Here is a 13,743-nt window from a genome sequence, read left to right as displayed (position 1 = left end):
GGGAAGGTAAACGGCGTTTCCATGTGCTGCTCTGGTTTGCCAGAAGCGGCTTTGTCATGCTGGCCACATGACCTGGAAGCTATACGCTGGCTCCCTCGGCCAATAATGCGAGATGAGCGCGCAACCCCAGAGTTGGTCACGACTGGACCTAATGGTCAGGGGTCCCTTTACCTTTACCCTTACCTTTACCTGGAAGTGTATAATCGATACTGACCAAAACTGAGCCTTCTAATCTATATTTTGCTCTAAATGACACCCCGCCGCCGCCCACAAATCCTTTGTTTGTGTGGCTCAAGCATGCCTAGAGATGAAGGTCTTTGCTTTGCCATTTTCAGCTCAATCTGGTGGTCCAAACAGCAAGGCCTGCCATGGGTGTGGTTTGCAGGTGGTTGCTCCAAGCGCCAAAGAGCTGAGTTTTTCTTTTTTCTTTCTTTCTATTTTCTTTCTTAAAAATTTTATTTAAACTTTTCAAGTTTATACATTCCACTAATTTTACACATTTCACTAATTTTACAATCATTTTGACATTTCCAAACTTGACTTCCTTCCCCCTCTTTCTGTGGTTCTGCAAGTTTATTTTTATTATCTTCCTCATATCCAAATTAATTTAATTTGCTCATTTATTCATCTTCTTTAAAAATATACTCTTATGAAACTGCAGATTATTACAATAATCCTGCCAATATTCTTATCTGTTTACAATTTATCTGTAAATATTCAATAAACCATTTCTGTTCTTTTATTAAAAAAAATTGTTATCTTGATTTCTTATTCTTCCGGTAAGTTTCACCATTTCCGCATATTCCATGAGTTTTTGTATCCATTCTTCCTTTGCTGGGACTTCTGCTTCTTTCCATTTTGGGGCAAGTAACATTCTTGCCGCTGTAGTCGCATACAGTGCTTTTTCTGGGGGGCGCAGGGGTACGCATACCCCTAAACATTTTGTGAATCTGAGTTTGGCCTCATTGAGGGGCAGTATTTCAATATGAGTAGGAAAATGAGAGTACTCCTAAACATTTTTTTTAAAAAAAAATAAAGCACTGGTCACATACATGAATTAGTTTCTATACATTTTAGGTAGTTCTGTCCCTATACTGTAATTCCCAAAAGAAAAGATTCTGGGTTTTTTTTTAAACAAATGTTATTTTAAACATCCTTTTCGTTTCATTATATATCATTTCCCAGTAATGAACAGCTGAGTTTTGGGCAGGCATTGACTGCATTACAGGAACGTTGCAGCATTGGATGATCCCAGCGGACTTCCTGTAAATGCCGATCAGCAGTGTGTTGTAGTTTTGTATATTTCCATTTATTTTCAAAAATGATATCTAGGTGCAGAATGATAAAAAGTCTTTAGCAGTGCAGATATTGGTCACATCTGCTACTGCAAAGATTGATATATGCAATGCATGCGTCAGCTGTGTCATTTAAAAACCATGTGTTTGCTTATCTTTTCGACAGCTGTGAAAAGTCAACAAGCTGTCCTGATCAATAAAAACAGGATAAAAAAGCCCATAACGGTAACTGCGACAGAGTGAAGTACAGAGTTGAGCTATCTGGTAGCTGCAGGAAGCCCACTGGAATTAACTGTGCTATGAAGTTCCCTAAGAGAAACTACAGTGCCGTTGATCACTGCAGGCTTCCTGTCTCCGCCTATCAGCTGGTCGGCACTGACAGCAAGCCTCCCTTGGAAAGCAGCCACTTCAAGGCCCTTGGCAGCCATATGTCCTCCTTCTTCATACATGACATCAAAAAGGGCACCAGGTGTGGGGCTGAGGAAGCTAGTCTTGCAGCCGCCTCCCTCTCAGATGTGTTTATTAATTCCCTGTCAATTAAGAGAGTAGTGAATCCACATTGGTCTTTAACCTACCGAGTTGGTTTGAATAATGCACTTTTAAAAAAATGAAAATAGGTTTCTCTCCTTAACTGTTGTGGGCTGATGTAATAAAATCACCGTTTTGTTCCTGTGCTTCGTAAAAACACGTGCCTCTGAGTATTTTGTTGTTATGCAACGGCTTTCTCAAAATCAGTAACGGTATTGATGCTTGTATGCTGGAAGTTACAGGAAGAGTTGTTTTATCCAATGTGACGATTGATGATCATCCTCAGAGCAGCTGTTCCTTAAATTTCTTTTCCCATGGACCATTTTGAAATTCCTGATGGTCTTTGGGGATGGCTTAGTAATTTTTCTGCCTGTTGTAGAAATTGTGGTGTGATGTTCTAAAAACTGTAGGATTTTCAATTGTGCTTTTATTACTTCTTTTCCATCTTGTATGTTGTGTTTGATGGCATCACAACAAAAATACAATTAAAAATCAGTATTGAATGTGGATATACTGGGGTCCTCAGGCCATGTTGACCTGCTTTATAGAAAGAAAAGCTACCCAGCTCCCTTTCTAATCTGTTTGCCCTTTTGAACTGCAGTGGTTTTTTGTTTCGGTGGCTGTCATAGCTCAGAATTGGGTTGCCACCTCTTGACCCAGAGACAGGCTATTATTTTGGGTGGCTGTTGAGGAATGCTTTTTTGCCCTTTGGCTCTTAAACAAAAGAGGTCTCAAGGTTGGCTGCCGGCAGCCATGAACTCAGTTCTGCTTTAGACATCTTTCTAGAAAGCGTATATCCGTTTGTCATCCTTTCACGTAGGGGCATAGGAAGAAAACGTCTTTTAAAAGTTCTGCAACTCTTTATTTTCACAGAATGACTATCTACTGCATGTGATAACCAATTGCAACCACGTGGTACTCCAATAGCAAATGAGTGAATAGCGTTTTTAAAATAACTATCACAAATTTTCAAGTGGCTTGTCAAAGTTGATTCTTGGCTCCTAGTCCTAGCTTCATCTGCATTTTTTTCCCTTTTGCAAATATGTATGTTGCTATTTTGTACAACTGCGGGTGGTTTTCTGACAATATTCTGGCTTTCGGTTCTTTCTTGCTGCTTATTTTATATTGTGATGCTTTTTTTTTTAAGCTGCTGTTATTGCACACCACTTTTTGTGCATTTATGGTAGGAAAGCATGGAAGTAGCCTGTTTATTTCCCAATTCTGTATTAAGAATTTGGAATCAAGATTGCTTCAGAGTGTTAGGGAAAGTGACAGAGTGAGGATATTAAGTCGGCTTGCCATACATCAGGAAAATTCTTGACATGTCCTGGTTTTTTGGTGTAAAAATGGCATGGGGGGGGCATAATTTTGCCAAATCGACAAAATGTCAAACCAAATGTATGGCAACCCAGGTGTATGGCAAAAGCTTAACATCGTCCAAAAAAGCTCAACAACTTTCCTGCGGGTGTCAGGAATTTTACTTTTTGAAATATGGCAACCCTAATATTAAATAATATGCAATGGATGGTTCTGATGTAACACTTAACTATGGTTTAAAGGTAAAGGTAAAGGTACTCCTGACTGTTAGGTCCAGTCGCTGACGACTCTGGGGTTGTGGTGCTCGTCTCTCTCTATAGGCCGAGGGAGCCGGTGTTTGTCCACAGACAGATTCCGGGTCATGTGGCCAGCATGACTAAGCCACTTCTGGTGAACCAGAGCAGCACATGGAAATGCCCTTTACTTTCCCGTCGGAGCGGTACCTGTTTATCTACTTGCACTTGATGTGCTTTCGAAATGCTAGGTGGGCAGGAGCAGGGACCGAACAACGGAAGCTCACCCCGTTGTGGGGATTTGAACCGCCGACCTTCTGATTGGCAAGCCCTAGGCTCTGTGGTTTAGACCACAGCGCCACCCGCATCCCTGTTAACTATGGTTTAGGGTTACACAAATTACCCTTGGACCTGTTTCTCTCCTCTCACCTGCTACACTTGCTGAAATTCCCTCTTTTACACAAGTATTGATGGTGCAGGAGTCCTGGTATGCTTTCAATCTAGCCTCCCCACTGCTGTGACAAGGAGCTGATCAGAAGCAGTGACTTCCATTTTCAGTTTATTCTTATATATGAACTGGGACAAGCTGTGCTTGGCTTTAACTGTGGTTTGTTTGAACAAGTGAACTTAAAAACCATGGTTTATGATCCGGGCTTGTTTGGATAAACCATTGCTAAAGCTTACTGTAGTTCCTGTTTAAGACAAACTGACAAACTACAATTAGTTTTAAAAGGAACCAGAAACTTCCAGTCTATTGCCCTCAGCCATGCCAGGGGGTTTAGGGGAGGTTGGGAAACAGACAAACTATGGCTTAGCATCATGCCCACAAGAAGTGACTGTTGTATCATTTTTCTTCAAACACTAGGAGCCCATTGCTAACTCTCCAATAGTTTGACTTCACCTCTGAAGGCACAGTCTTCCGTTGTCTCCCGAGATAGACTATTGGAAGGCATCTGAAGGCAGCCCTGTTTAGGGAAGTTTTTAATGGTTGATGTTTTATTGTGTTTTTAATATTGTTGGAAGCCGCCCAGAGTGGCTGGGGAAACCCAGCCAAAGAGGCGAGGTATAAATAATAAATTATTAGTATTAAATTATTATTTTCTCACCAGCTGTCGATATGTTACCAGGCCAAGTGCGGGAATCATCTCTTAATTTGCCAGTCCCTTAACAGCTTGGGTCCAGGATGCCTTGAGTCCTGCGTGATCCTTTATAGCCCTGTTTGATCATTGGGATCCTCAGTGAGATCCCCATTGCTCCGATGCCCAGCTCTGTGGACTCCACCCCACTATCTGGGATGGGACAGCCCCCCTGCCCCAATTGAACTTCAGATGCTTTACAAAGACCTTTCTATTTCAGCAGGCATTTTTAGGAAGTTTCTGTGATTAATCTAAATCTTTTTTAAACAAGTTTTTATTGATAATTTTCAAGTTTATACAGTTCATTAGTTTTACAATCAATTTAACATTTCAAAATTTGACATCCTTCCCTCTCTTTCTGCGGTTCCTTAAATTTATTTATTTTTTAATATCTTCTGCATGTCCAAATTCATTTCACTTGCTCATTTAATTATGTACTGTAAATATGTACTCTTGTGAAACTGCCTTGAAGGGTACCTCTGCTCTGCCGCGATGTTCCTATATGCTTTCTACTTTCCACTTGCCTTTTGACATGCCCGGAAACTAATCCATTTAGGAACAATTGCATTTGCCAGATCCTGCCTTGGGGAGTTGGGACTGGTGACCATTTTGCTCATTATTATCCTGCCACTCTGTGAATTTGTGTTGGTTCAATGAGCTGATCCCCCCTCCCCCCTCCCCCCCGTCTCCCTAACAAAACATGCGCTGGCCTTTGACCAGCAAATGGCATCCATGTTGTTTTTAGCAGACGCTAATTATTTAGGTTGGGGTGAATGTTTACTGCTTTGCCTAGGAGATTTAGCCATAAATTAGACGGGAGAGGACCTCTGGGTAAATACCTTCATGCTTCATCACCCCTTAATGTGTTAATTAGCTACTAACGGTGCCAATAAATTGGACCTGTCAGGAAATAATGGCTTCCTTGGCTAGTTTGAATCTACAGGTGTAGATGAAGAATGTAACCCACAAAGTGTCTACAGAAGAAGAGAACTGGGCAAGGGCACAAAAGGAAGAGCTTTGGAATAAAAACCCACATTTAGTAATTCTTCACACCCATGTGAGGCTTTCACCAAGCTGAATCTGAATCCAGCTCAGGAGAAACACTTGGTGGTCCTCCAGGTTTAATGCCCTTCTTTCTTTTCAGTTTCATATAGGCAGAAAAAAATAGGGAGAGTGAGATTTGTCACAGGGTATGCTGCTGCCAAGCTGCACTGCGTGCCTGCATTGGAATTGGAAATCATGCCTATGTATTTATGGTTGATGGGAGGTCAGAGGTCTGCTTAAAGGCAATTTCAAGCTCGGATTGGGCTGTCGTTCTGAAACCCTTAATGATTACACATAGCGTTATGTTTAAAGCGCGACGAAGGATTTGCTCAAATGTCCATTTTCCACAATGGTAATATAATTGGGAATCTGTCGTCCGTCTCCTTTAATTCTCTCTACATTTTTTTGTGTTAAATTGAGGCTGCTCCTGTGCCTTTGGCTGAATCCAGGGTACAAATATTAAACAGGAGAAGCTTTTCCTGTTCTAGAGATCTAGAAACTTTGGGGGAAGTTTCCCTAGCAAACTTTTTGGGTGTCTGGTCAAAACTCTCCCTACATTTAAAAGCAATCACAATTCATTATTGTTTCATATGCTTCCTGCTTCAAACCCAAATTATCTTTCTCTCCTCTACAGAGATTATCTTATGACCAGTTAAGAAAGTCTTCCTTTTCCTTCTAGAAAAAGTCTTTATGACCACCCACCCATTCCGCACTAAGAAGGCGTCGTTTGAAAGCCCTTGTCATAGTAGGCAATGTCACAGTTGCTTTTAAATTTAGCAAGTGTTTCCCCTGGACCTTGTACTATAGAAGCAACGCCCTCCCCCTCCCCCAATTGTCCCTACCATCATGATGTGCAGGGTTAAAGCTCCTTGTTGAAAAATACAAGGGAAATTGCTGATTGGACGCCATAACAGTGGATGATCCCTTTGTTATGACAAGGTTTCTCCACGTCATTTCTGTGGATGTCAGCAATTATGACGTCTGCTGAAGACAGGCAGAGCTAGCAAACAGAGGAAAATAGGGAGAAAGTGCGTTGAGAGACTCTTGGCTATTTAAGACTATTTATACAAAATTAGGTTCGTGCACTGCTTTAAATTTTATGGCAACAGTCGAGGGGAAATGGTTTTATGCAGGCATCCAGCCATGCAACATGCTGCTAAGCAAATGTAGGAATTGTTGAAACTAGTCGTTGCCACAGCCCTACTACTTCTGGCATGAGGTATTTGGTGTGAGCTGCCAGCCACTTCCGGCCGGTTGCCCAGGAACGTACAAAGACAAGGAAATGTTTCTTACTGTATGCTTTTTATTCAATATTTATAAAGAGGGGCTATAGAACCCAGCCTCTTGGATAATGGTGTTTCCCCAAGTGAATCTGCACCCCCCCATCTCTCCCTCTTCATCATTCGTCAATCTCATAGTCTCTCCTACAGGTGCTGAGAAATGCCCTCTGTCTTTGAGCCCTTTGCTCTCCTACTTTCAAGGCTCGCCAGGTTCTGGGAGAGGGGCGGGTTCTGGAATGCTTTCTAAAGACACTGTGTCCGTCAGCTGTCGCCCCCCCCCGGTGCTTCCTTCTCCTCCTCTCCCATTTCCCAACTTCCCCCCTCATCTGCCTCTGAGCTGTGACCTCCCTCAAACCCCTGTTGTATTTCTAAACTGTCTTCCTCTTCTTCCTCCCCTCCTGCCCTGTGCAAAGTCCTCCTGTGTGGTTTGCTTCTCAGGCTGCCATATTTGGAAGAGCAAAAAAGAGGACACATTGACCAACTTATACTTTTAAATACTCCTACTATACATAGGCTATAGAAGCTGTGATATATTGCTAGTAGCAAGGGGTGGGAGCACAACACGTGGGGCTTTTAAAATTGTTTTTATTTTAAAAATGTCTTGGGTTACTGTAAACCAAGAACCCCAGACATTTTGCCAAATTTTAAAAATCTGTCCAGACAGAAATTTTAATCCTGAAAAAAGAGGACATGTCTGGGGAAAAGAGGACATATGGCAACCTTATCAAGGTGCTGACCATAGTTAATATAGTGCAGCTGTAAAAGAAAACCATGGTTAAGGCTGACAAGGGAAGGGGAAGGGATTTGCATGTGAGGGATTAGGAGGGATGGAGCATATATGATAATAATTTTTATTAGTTTTCAATTACAGTCCAGTAATAGGCTCATTATAACAATACCAAATTATAATACAATTACTAATAGCAATCATTAAGATACCAAATTATATAATTTAGGTGGCCCCCCACGTGCTAGATTTGATGGTTTGATGATTTTATTTCTGCTTTCCAAAATCTTAATTTCAATTACACTCCAGTCAGGAGAACAATCCTTTATACAACAGCTGCAATATTATCAACTTCCATTTGTACTGACAAATTAAATGATTTATAAAACTACAAGTGAGGCAGTCAAACTATATCCTTATTCTTCCTGTGTGTGGCAATTATTTTGTCCATGATGTTTCTTCCTGTCCTTGTAAAATGTTATGTCTATCTTTTCCCGGTTGTTGCTGTTCTCCACTATGCCTTGGGCAGAGCTAATACTGGTATCCCATTGTTGTTTCAGAAATTCTCCATTGCTCCGCCCCATGCGTCTTTATTTTGCAGCTTTAACAGCAGCTGCAAAAATCACACTGTCCCAATAAAAAACCCGTTTCTGCCCTGTTTTCCCGCTAGCCCGGGAACCCCAGACGATTGGGAGTGTTTCATTTGCACTGGAATTATGGAAGTTGAAACTGCTGCCTAATACCAGTTTTTACCATTGTGTTTTTCAGGTTACATCCAAGCCTGTCGAGGACTCATGATTGCCGCTGTCTGCCTTGGATTCTTTGGCTCCATCTTTGCACTGGTTGGGATGAAGTGTACGAAAATTGGAGGCTCGGACCAGACGAAAGCTAAAATTGCCTGTTTAGCTGGCTTTATTTTCATACTGTGCGGTAAATATGAAATTATAAATGCTCTGTGTTTTACACCACTGTTTTCATCACCATCATCCAGTTACTGAACATCTGGTACTAACCAAACATCTGGTTCTCCATCTGCTGCTTTTTTTTAGGGCTCTGTGCTATGGCTGGTTGCTCCCTGTATGCAAATAGAATTACGGCGGAATTCTTTGATCCCACATATATTGCCCAAAAGTAAGTCGGGGGGAGGGGTGTGCATTGAGACTTTTCGAAGATATGTAGGTGGGTTGCAATTGTTTCTTGCATTTCTACGACATGTTCTTTTATTGGCCTTACTCTTGCACCTTGCACCTTTAACAGACAGCTTGTTGTTGTTTAGTCATTTAGTCGTGTCCGACTCTTTGTGACCCCATGGACCAGAGCACGCCAGGCACTCCTGTCTTGCACTGCCTCCCGCAGTTTGGTCAAACTCATGTTCGTAGCTTCGAGAACACTGTCCAACCATCTTGTCCTCTGTCGTCCCCTTCTCCTAGTGCCCTCAATCTTTCCCAACATCAGGGTCTTTTCCAAGGATTCTTCTCTTCTCATGAGGTGGCCAAAGTATTGGAGCCTCAGCTTCACGATCTGTCCTTCCAGTGAGCACTCAGGGCTGATTTCCTTCAGAATGGATAGGTTTGATCTCCATGGGACTCTCAAGAGTCTCCTCCGGCACCATAATTCAAAAGCATCAATTCACACATAAATTTAGCAGGTGGTGCATTTTCCAGAAAATATTTTTTCTATGCATCTGGCTCGAAGGAGTGAAAACCAGCTTGCTCAAAACATGGTTACCAGAGGCTAAAGTACAGGGATGAGGAGGAAGCAGTGATTATTTTAATTTGCTACAGCAGGGATTATTATTTATCCTTAATAATATTGATTAAATTTGTATACCTCCCTACACCTGCAGGGCGGTTCACGTAATTAAAATGCAATATAAAAACCTGTAGCCCTCAAGATATTGTTTGAGATCTCACCCAGTTTTCATCCTTATCGGAATTGGTCTTTAAATGTTATAAAGAGGGATTTTCTCCCATTGTTTTGAGGCTTGTTGTTTGCTACCCTGAGCTCGTTAGGGAGGAACGATGGGATAGAAACAAACATTTGCTTGTTAGGGAGTTCTGTAAATCTACCTTGAAAGCTCAGTGCTTTGCTAACCACGTCTACTCAGAAGTAAGTCCTATTGAGTTCCATAGGTCTTACTCCCAGGTAAGTTTGATAAAGAACTGGGAATGTTTGAAGGAATATACAATGAAACATTGTTCCAGTACAGAAATCATGATATGTAAATGACAAAATTTGTAAGGGGAAAAGGAATAAAATAATAATAATAATAATAATAATAATAAGAATAATAATAATAATAAATTTACAAAACAAAACACAACAACACAATATAAGAGTGTAAAATAAGGTCAAGCATCGATGGAAGGAAGTCACATTTTAGTTTAAAATGTGTTATAAGTCAAGGTGGTGGGTGGGAAAGGGGGGGAATGTTTAGTTTGGTCTGTGAATTCTTTTTGATATTTCTGTATTTTTATTTTTATTTCTTTTTTACTTTTAGTTTCTTCTGTATTTTTTTGGTTTTTGGAAAATTAAAAATATTTTTTTAAAAAATAAAAATTAATTAATTTTAAAAAATTTTTTAAAAGGTCTTACTCCCAGGAAAGTGAAGTTGGTGGTGGTGGGGGGAACCTAGTCAAAATTCTGACATTAATTTATCTATTATCAGCCTTGACAGGGATTACCTATTTTGCTGCATTTAAGGCTGTGACTGGAAGTAAATTCCATGTGAATCTATTGGACATGCTTCCATGCCTATGGCAGTTGCTTGCCAAGGGTGTTTGGAGTCTAGAACTATAACACATGGCGAACGGAAGAGGCAAATATCCAGAACAGCAGAAGTTCTGGTGACTTTTTGTTCTGTTCTGCAGTATACTGTGTACTGCTCCCGCAAAGTTGTTCAGTGAAAATATATGTTAATATGTTGCATGGCTTTGTTTATCTGTGTCACACCAAAAATACGAAATGAATGAAACCTATTTTCTGATTAAACCATTTATGAAGCAAGAATGTATCGCTTACCTGCAGGTATGAATTAGGAGCGGCTTTGTTCATTGGATGGGCCGGATCGGCACTTTGCATAATTGGCGGCAGCATATTCTGCTTCTCGATTGCCGAAAACAATAAAACTCCAAGGTACAGATCACACCAGTTTTATTGAAATTAATGCATTAGCATATTTCTAATTATTAAACGTGTAAGAAAGGAAGCTATGCAGATTCAGTTTGCATATCTTTCAAAAACAAACTTACTTTTGGGTTTGGGAACAACTGGTTGAAAGTGTGTGTGGGGGGGATAAAACACCTTTAAGAAAACTCTTCTTTGATATTAGTTGTCTGTATAAAGCTTTAGTGCAGCGTGAGATGCCGTGTGGCAGAAGCTGATACCAAAGGCTTCATTTGCATCATGGAGATGCGTTTAATCTTTCCTCTCTAAAGGGGTATCTCGTGTGTTTTCATCGCTCTTAAGAAGCATAGTGCCCTGTCCTTTGCTGCCATACAAAGAACCTGAACTCCTGTCTCTGCCAAAGTCTTTGATGAGTGAATCAGATCAGCACAGATTGCACCGTTCAGGAGGTATCTAAATTGTACAGGGGTTACGTTCTGGGGATAGTGCATAAAGGCAAAATCATGCCCGATCAAAACACACTGTGTTCAATGGCAGGTGAGATTGCCAAAGTCTTTTCCCTCCAGACTCTCACCCCCGTTCCGCCCCCCTTTTTAATTTATTTTGCCGAGTGTGCAAAGTTGAATGTGCACCAAATAAAAGTGTGCAAGTCGCAAGCTACTTATACAGACACTCCCCTGTATATACAGGGCAGAGGAAGCCCCAAAGAGACCAGAGGTGCAACAGGGCTTTGCTTAGGCTGCTCAGTCGCCTCGCCTAACAGCTGGCACGTGGGGCAGCGCAGCAGCAGCTGTTTTCCCACACGTCTGACAGTCTCCAGACGGCCCCAGAGCTTCAACTGCAGATATTTTGGTCTGGATTGAAGAGAGAGCAGGAGAGCAGGGGGAAATAAGCATTTAGAGACTTTTCAGGGGGTGCTTCCCATTTTATGTGATTTCACCCCTCGTGCGGGGGGGACGCCTGTATAGACAACTGGCTAACCACAAGTACTTATTTATTTCACTTCCCTCTTCATGCTATGACCCTCCCCATGGTTATCCAGCCCCATGAGCTCTTCCCATTTCTTCTGAGGATCCTCCCCTCCCCTCCATGACACCTCCATGGGGCTCATGACAATTAGGTTCCATGATTCAGGTACAAGGGCTAATAACTCTGAATCTAGGAGATGCTTTAATTCTTTTACAGTAAAGAAAACAACTCTGCATATATCTTTTCATTTCTCTGGGTGCGGGATGCAAAGCATCCTACAGCTGGATGGCCGTATGTTCCCTGGGTCTAATCAGAATGCTTCTCACACAGTTCTGTGGTGGCATAAGGAGTGAAGGAGAGAAGGAGACCTGGAATTCTTTGCTGAAAGTAAAAAAGGAAAATGAATGTGGTTCTTCCTCACTTCAAGAAAGCAGGAGCAATGAAGCCATATTGTGGTTCAATGTGGAGGATTGACTCTTTAGGTGACTCTTTAGGAGGACGTTCTATTTCCCAATTGGCAGGGGCCTGGATCCATGCAATCCAGCTGCGAAGTGGGGACGATTTCCATTGCACAATCTCCCCTGAACCCCCCCCCCCCAACACACACAAAAGTTGTGCATTGCCAGTGATGGCAAACAAATGTGACAAAGAACATTTGCATCCCTGGGTGATGGGAATGATAGATGGGCTAGGTCATTTGGTAGGGAGGCAACAAGAATTTTTAAGTCTTATTGGAAGTTGGTTTATGATTGTCATTTTGAGATTAACAGAATAACCCTATTGTCTTGCTCTGCTATATGAGCAGGATAGGATTAGTGCCAACACTTCTAGTGAAAAGAAGTGACCGCTGAAGACAACTGGAGCATTGCAATTCTTTGAGATAAAAGTACCATACTTTTCCAAACTCGTTCCTTTGCCCTGATAGGCACACATTCATGCCCCGCCCCCCCAGCCATTTGTCCAAGCAGGTGAACCCATTTCTGGCACGAAATGCAGGCAATATTGTCACTTGCCTCAATTTCTTAGTGTTGGCCTTTGTTAGGAAGGATTCCACAGCTTCAGCTCTTCTTTGAGAAATGAAGATCTCGTAATCATTAGAAGGCAGCTTTCTTTTCCTTGGTTTGGCCATTAACTCCAGGCTTTCCATGCTTTTGACCCTGCTGGGCTAAACGTTTGACCTACATGTTTTGGTAACCTTAGGCCTTAAGGGGCAACCTGAGCTCTCCCGGTCGATGAAGCGAAGCTATGGGAATGCTTTGCACGACACTCATCGTGGTTCCGGGTGTCTAGACACAAAGATGGATATGCGTGTGTCTAGAATCCAGAAGTCAATGTGGGATATTTGTAACTGCCTTGCGGGCAGATACATCCTCGCATTCTTCCGGCGCTTCACTTTTTTAGCAACAGGAGAGCATTCCACTGCAACCTGGGAAGATTGCCCTAAAAACTTGTTTTGACTTTGATTCCATCTTTTTTGGTCACAGAGAGACTTCTCCCCGGGGCTGGCAAAATAATAACTATATTCCTGGTTTTAAACAGCTACATTGCAGCAGGACCCAAATCCAGATCTGCCCTGCTGGTCATATGGATTCCCTTCATTGCTATTCAACCTAGGTGGAGGAATCTAGGTGTTTAGGTCTGCACATGAAGCTGCCCCAAACGGCTGGTTGGTTTTAGTTTCCAGCGCTAGAGGCATACTAACCAACTCTGTCAGCTCCTTATCTTTCAGCTTAACCCTACCACAATACCATCCCATCAAGAAACTATAGGGAAACAGAGGAATCTTTATTTGCACCAGCCACTAGCCATAGCGATAAAATAAAATGTACTGAAGATAAGAGGTAAAAATTAAACTCTACAAGATACATTTTGGAGGTTTACATCAATAAACAAATAATAGATCATACTCTATTTGCCCCCGCTAAACACCTTGCAGTTTTTGCTGTCATCTGATCCTCTTGATCTGCTAAAACCGGGGTCAGCAACCTTTTTCAGCTGTGGGCTAGTCCACTGTCCCTCACACCATGTGGTGGGCCAGCCTATTTTTTTGGGGGGGGGGGAGTGAACGAATTCCTATGCCCCACAAAT

The 13,743-nt window shown here is 41.9% G+C and overlaps 1 protein-coding gene across 3 annotated transcripts in view; it reads left to right on the top strand.

Annotated features, from left to right (window-relative positions):
• CLDN10 (claudin 10) overlaps positions 1 to 13,743 on the top strand; it is a 76,604-nt gene that overhangs the window by 58,914 nt on the left and 3,947 nt on the right. For all 3 annotated transcript variants that reach the window (XM_035114288.2, XM_060273345.1, XM_035114287.2), the window contains 3 exons: positions 8,329 to 8,490; positions 8,610 to 8,691; positions 10,588 to 10,695. In XM_035114288.2, coding sequence (XP_034970179.1) covers positions 8,329 to 8,490; positions 8,610 to 8,691; positions 10,588 to 10,695 — 352 coding nt within the window. The remainder of the gene's footprint in view (positions 1 to 8,328; positions 8,491 to 8,609; positions 8,692 to 10,587; positions 10,696 to 13,743) is intronic.

The sequence above is a fragment of the Zootoca vivipara genome, chromosome 4, assembly GCF_963506605.1.
Source record: "Zootoca vivipara chromosome 4, rZooViv1.1, whole genome shotgun sequence".
Lineage (NCBI taxonomy): Eukaryota > Metazoa > Chordata > Lepidosauria > Squamata > Lacertidae > Zootoca > Zootoca vivipara.
The sequence above is the reverse complement of the archived record's forward strand: the minus strand, read 5'-3'. Positions and strand labels throughout refer to the sequence as shown.